This window comes from Thalia democratica, chromosome 4, assembly GCF_965202585.1.
Source record: "Thalia democratica chromosome 4, ktThaDemo2.hap1.1, whole genome shotgun sequence".
NCBI lineage: Eukaryota > Metazoa > Chordata > Thaliacea > Salpida > Salpidae > Thalia > Thalia democratica.
Window position 1 is genome coordinate 51,172,007 of NC_139168.1, and position 6,000 is coordinate 51,178,006.

Consider the following 6,000-nt stretch of genomic DNA (forward strand, 5'->3'; position numbering starts at 1 on the left):
TTGAGCACAAAAACTTTTTTTTTATTCACACATGACTTAGTAACAAGTATTTTCTTCAAAACAAAGATTTAAAGTGAAGTTTTATATAGTAACATATAGTTTTTATAAATTTTGAACAAGAATATATTTATGAGAATAATCAAATAAAACGTTAATTTTAACATTATTCAAAGATAAATATACTAAATAATTAATATGCAGTTGTATGTAAATTTAAATATTTTCTGTTTTCTTTTTTTGGTTTTATCTAAAACAAATATGGTACATATATATATATATATATATAAAATAAGGTTAATGTTTAAACGTAAACACTTTCAACTGAGCCCACTTGAAGGGCTTTTAAATAATTTATTCAAATGGCGATTTTAAAAATTCTGGAACATATGTTTCACAAAGCTTTAATTTTTCATAAAGCTTTGATTATCAGCCAGTTAAATTCAAAATACAAAGCACTGTACTAAACAAAGATACAAAAGTTATGCAAAAAAACAAAAAACAGTATGACGTAATATTGTACATTACAAATATTCAGTACAAAAATCGATCTACCTTCTAACTAATTAAACAACTAAAATTAACGAAAACAACAGTTAATTGACTATAAAATGCTTCAAAATTTGTTGTGTTTTAAAAGAAGCTTTTTTATATGTCTACAAGACGATATAAATTCGCTTCGCTTATTTAAACAACCTTCCTTTTTTAACGCATACATAACGGCTGTTGATTCTTTTAAGCACAGCCTACAAACAGGGTTGTTACCATCTGCTATTGGCTGTGCTCTTTTTATCACCTCCCAAGTTAATTTAAAATCAATGTTTTTGCGCTTAAGGCCGCAAACATACTTCGAAAGCTCAGTTTCATTTTCGTATACACCACCTTTAAAGGATTTTTTATGGTTGGCATACCGAAATCTGAATTGAGTGGAGCATAGGCCGATGTAGAACTTCTTTTTAAGGTCAGAGTTAACTGTTGCCTTGTAAATAATGTTCTCTGACCGGCAATTGCCCCCCTTCAAATTGTATTTACAGCCACCGGCGCAATTACACTGATTTTTGATTGAATTACTTTTGTTTAAAATCCTTTGATTATGTGACTTGATTAATCTCTCCAAATTCGCCATACATGAATAACTGATTCGCATATTATGTTTGTTAAATATCTTTGATAATGGGTTATTTTTGTTGAAATGTTTTTTTACTAGGTTTATAAATTCTCTGCCGATGTTTGTTTTAACTGAAGTACAGAATGGGGGATTATACCAAATTATATTTCGCTTTCTTTTACTTTTATTGGTCGTTTTGTTTTTTTGCTCCGTTGTTTCAAAATTAAGTTTATCATTGTAACCGCATTTTTTCATTATTAGTTCGTAATCTTGTTTTGTCTTTAAAAAGTTTTCTTCGTTGCTTGATCTTTTATTTAAACGTTTATTAATTATTTTTGGTATTTGGTTTATAATATTTTTTGGGTGGCTAGAATATTTATTTATATACATAATTTTTGCGTTTTTCTTTTTATAAGGCATATAGGAGAGATCATGCAAGTTGAGCTTCACATCCAGGTAGTCAGTCGTCAACATTGGTGATTCAATAGTGACTCTTAACCCCATAGACTTGAAGAAGGCGTGCGTTTGTTTTTTTAGCCTTTCAACTATAAAGCCAGAAGAATTGGGCAGTACAGCTAGACCATCGTCCCTGTACAACCCAACTCTTTCTAAACCAAAGATATTCTTCAACCCATCTAACAAAAAAAGACCTACTAATTCACATAACTCTGCACCCATGAACGATCCCTGCGCTACATCAAAAAGAGAGCTGGTGTTATTTGCTCTCTTCTTTTGCCACAGGTTTCCTTGTTCATAAAGTACTGATTTACATGCGTTTTTTATTAGACCTAAATCTTCAGTAGGTACGCTAGTATAAATACCAGCAAATTTTAGTGATTTTGTTACCAATTCTTCGCTGATAGAAGGATAAAAATCGACTACATCAAACTTAAAAAAGCTGTACGTTTGTTTTTCCAAACCAGTGAACCAATTTAAGACTTGGTCTGTATCAGTCCACTGCATAAGTTTAGATTTTAAACGCACAGCCTTATTAATACAGTCAATCTTAACCTTAACTATACGACCTACATCGGACTTAGAAGTATTAATCAATCTACACTTGGGATGTGTCAAAAAGTTATCTTTATGGTCTTTGACCGTTATGTATGCGTTTTTCAAAGGCAATTTTTTAATCCTATCGTGTATTTTTAAGTTTTTAGTTAAATTTTTAGCTTCTACATTAATATCATTTAAAGTTTTATCAGTACATTTTTCGTAATCTTTAGTAATATTGTCTTTTAATAATTTTTTATAGTCATTTACTGAAATTTCGTAAAAATTAGAAGTTTTATCAGAAGGCACAATCAAATTTTTGCACTTACTTATGTCCTGCACAATCTTTGAAAGTTCATTTTGGAAACGGCTTCTACTTGTTCTGAACTCCACGTCTTGCACCATTTTTATTAGGTCTTCTTCAAATGCCTGTAGATGTTGTATTGGCTTAGGTGTGCGTGTTGTTTTGAACCCGTATGTTTCGTGTTCTTCTGCAGCCACTTGATCTTCTTCTTCGAAGAACTTTGCTTTCCACCGCATCCGTCTTACTAAGTGTTGAGTCTTCTGTATTAATGCTTCCTTATACACATCTTGTTTACTACATGTATTGGCTGTACTACTACTATTGGCTGTAAATACAATTTGAAGGGGGGCAATTGCCGGTCAGAGAACATTATTTACAAGGCAACAGTTAACTCTGACCTTGAAAAGAAGTTCTACATCGGCCTATGCTCCACTCAATTCAGATTTCGGTATGCCAACCATAAAAAATCCTTTAAAGGTGGTGTATACGAAAATGAAACTGAGCTTTCGAAGTATGTTTGCGGCCTTAAGCGCAAAAACATTGATTTTAAATTAACTTGGGAGGTGATAAAAAGAGCACAGCCAATAGCAGATGGTAACAACCCTGTTTGTAGGCTGTGCTTAAAAGAATCAACAGCCGTTATGTATGCGTTAAAAAAGGAAGGTTGTTTAAATAAGCGAAGCGAATTTATATCGTCTTGTAGACATATAAAAAAGCTTCTTTTAAAACACAACAAATTTTGAAGCATTTTATAGTCAATTAACTGTTGTTTTCGTTAATTTTAGTTGTTTAATTAGTTAGAAGGTAGATCGATTTTTGTACTGAATATTTGTAATGTACAATATTACGTCATACTGTTTTTTGTTTTTTTGCATAACTTTTGTATCTTTGTTTAGTACAGTGCTTTGTATTTTGAATTTAACTGGCTGATGATCAAAGCTTTATGAAAAATTAAAGCTTTGTGAAACATATGTTCCAGAATTTTTAAAATCGCCATTTGAATAAATTATATATATATATATAAACAGATGTCATCTGTATCAAGTCATCAAAGAAAATTGACACCTCGAGAAAAAAGAGATGTAGATATTATAAGAAGATTGATAAGAAGTTATTTCCTGATCGTACGAAAAAACATACAAGATAGGTATGTTTTAGAGAGCTTAAGTATTCTGCTCTATAACCTAAGTAAATGGTTGTATAATATAAAAATTTGCTTACTTTCTATGAATAAAAAAATATGCCTTTTAGTCAACTGTTTAATTTAGGGGTTGGCAACGCTTTTAGTTGTCGGGCCAGATGTGCAAAAGTTTTGTCCTTGCTTAGCCAAAGTTGTTAAATTTAACAAAATTACTTAATTATGCAAATAATATTAACGAAATACTAATTCTTAAAATCTTTTATTTACGTTATCTAGCGTAAGTGTTTCAAGTTTTCCGTAAACTGTACCTGAGACCTTTTTCGTTTTTTTGTTTCAAATTCCAGAATATATAGTGTAAGTTTCAAAATTAAGCTCACTGGCCGTATTTTTACCTTTCGAGGGCTAGACTCAACTTATTTTTTGTAAACATTGACAAGTCGGTCGTTTTTACTCTAGGGGCCGGATCCGACCTGCGGGCCGCACGTTGCTAACCCCTAGTCTAGTTAATAAGGTGAAAATATCACCTAATGTGTTGATAGTAGTTCCATTAGCAGGTGTTTCTGCTAAAACGTTTGGAAAAGCTTAAATAAATTTAGTTATAATAATCAATTTATATGATAATGTTATATAAGACCGTTGTAAGTTAATTTTCAGTCGTTTTAATTAAAATAAGAAATATTGAGTTTCAAACTTAATTTATAATATTGTTTTAAAAAATTGGTTAAAAAGCAGCTAGCAACATTAAACTATAGTTAATTTAATCTATTTCAATCAATTGCTGAAGCAATAGTTTTAAATTTAGCTAACAAAAAAATGAATAATTTAAAACTATATCAATGTAAACACTAACACATAAATAATTTTATTAAATTTATAGATTTTTTTGCTAATTATATAAATAAAAAGTTATCAGGTAAGGTTTTTTTTTATATGATTTATAATCGACCAAGTATTATTAAAATTTTTCTCATTACGTTAGTTGTTTAAGTTTATGTGAGTGTCTCTGTTTTTATTATGTCTTAATGTTTCTTTCTTAACTTTAAAATAGTTAATTTTTGTATAAAAAACAACTTATAAGATTTGTAAAAAATTTAGAGTTTAATTAAAAAGTATTTGTTGTAAAGACTATGATCTGCCTATAATTAAAAAGTTATGTACTTAACATTATATTTGAAGTGTACCAAAAGCAGTCATGTACAACATGGTAAATCATGTAAAAGATCATTTACAAAGCGAGCTAGTGGGTCAGTTATACATTAATGACAAAATTGATACCTTGTTAACTGAATCTCATCAAGTTGCTCAAAAACGTGAAGATGCAAATCTTATGTTACAAGTAATGAATTTTGTATATATTTTTTATTTTCATTGATTAAGCATTCGAGTTGAATGTTTTTTATATCAATTTTAAAACATGCAAGTCATAAAATAAGTTTAATGTAACAAGTTAATAACTATATTTGTTCTAAATTTTATATTAACAAAAAATAAATAAAGTGTTATAGCTTAATTTAACATAACTGCTATTAAAACAAAGGTTTGCCTTTTAAAAAATACTAACAATGAGTAAGGTTTATTTATTGTCATATATTATAAAAACTGAATTTAACTGTAACGTGAATTAACTCAAATTTTTAAAACAGGCACTTCAAAATGCCTCGTCTATAATTGGAGAAATAAATGCATCGCACTTTTGAAAAATTCAAAAATCCAACGTTGAACACTTTAGAATATTAAAAAACTGTTTCTAAATTAATTAGATCTTTTGGTAAGCTGCATACGTTTTAGATTTTAATATTTTTTGTGTTTTTAAATTTTGTATGAGGTTACTTATTGAATATGAATTTTACCAGTTAAAAAAAATAAAAAAATCTTGTCACAATCTTAAAGAAAATTTAAATGTGTATATGTTTTTATTTTTATGCTTGGAAAATAAGTTATATTTTTATTATTTAATAATGCAGTTTATTGTAAGTAACAAAGAAACTAAGTTGATTTGAATGAAAACAATAGTTTATTTTTTTCAATGTGTAAGTTTTTTTTCAACTGCCTGCTTATGTATTATGTTTTTGAACGTTTTCTGTTTTTTTTGTATAAGATGCTACGAAATTTATTTCTTGCACAGTTTAAGAAAAAAAAATTATAAACTTGACACAGATTTAAAGTATTTTAGGTTTTTTATGATATTTTAAAAATTACTTTAATAAGATGTATTTAATTGATATTTTATAACGTTTACACGTGTAAAACTAAACTATTTCGATTTTTTAACACATAATTCTGCATGCAAATTTTTTTGTATTAATTTATTGTGTGTACTTGTTTTAACTTAGGTATAATAATATTTGAAAACTAAATATAGAAATGTGTGTACATTAATAAGTTGTGCTATTTTTAACTTAGATTGACTTATACATTTAGATAACTTTTGTTATTAATTATAAGTAGTACCTATTA

At 28.2% G+C, this 6,000-nt stretch overlaps 1 protein-coding gene across 4 annotated transcripts in view; it reads left to right on the forward strand.

Annotated features, from left to right (window-relative positions):
* LOC145833845 (dynamin-1-like protein) overlaps positions 1-5,794 on the forward strand; it is a 38,848-nt gene extending 33,054 nt beyond the window's left edge. Inside the window, exons 16-18 of one of the 4 annotated variants that reach the window (XM_082941050.1) lie at positions 3,431-3,549; positions 4,720-4,879; positions 5,187-5,794. In XM_082941050.1, the coding sequence (XP_082797176.1) occupies positions 3,431-3,549; positions 4,720-4,879; positions 5,187-5,240 (333 nt within the window). In that variant the 3' untranslated portion in view covers positions 5,241-5,794. The remainder of the gene's footprint in view (positions 1-3,430; positions 3,550-4,719; positions 4,880-5,186) is intronic. The other 3 variants (XM_082941051.1, XM_082941052.1, XM_082941053.1) reach the window with 3 other exon arrangements.
* Positions 5,795-6,000: the final 206 nt, after the last annotated feature.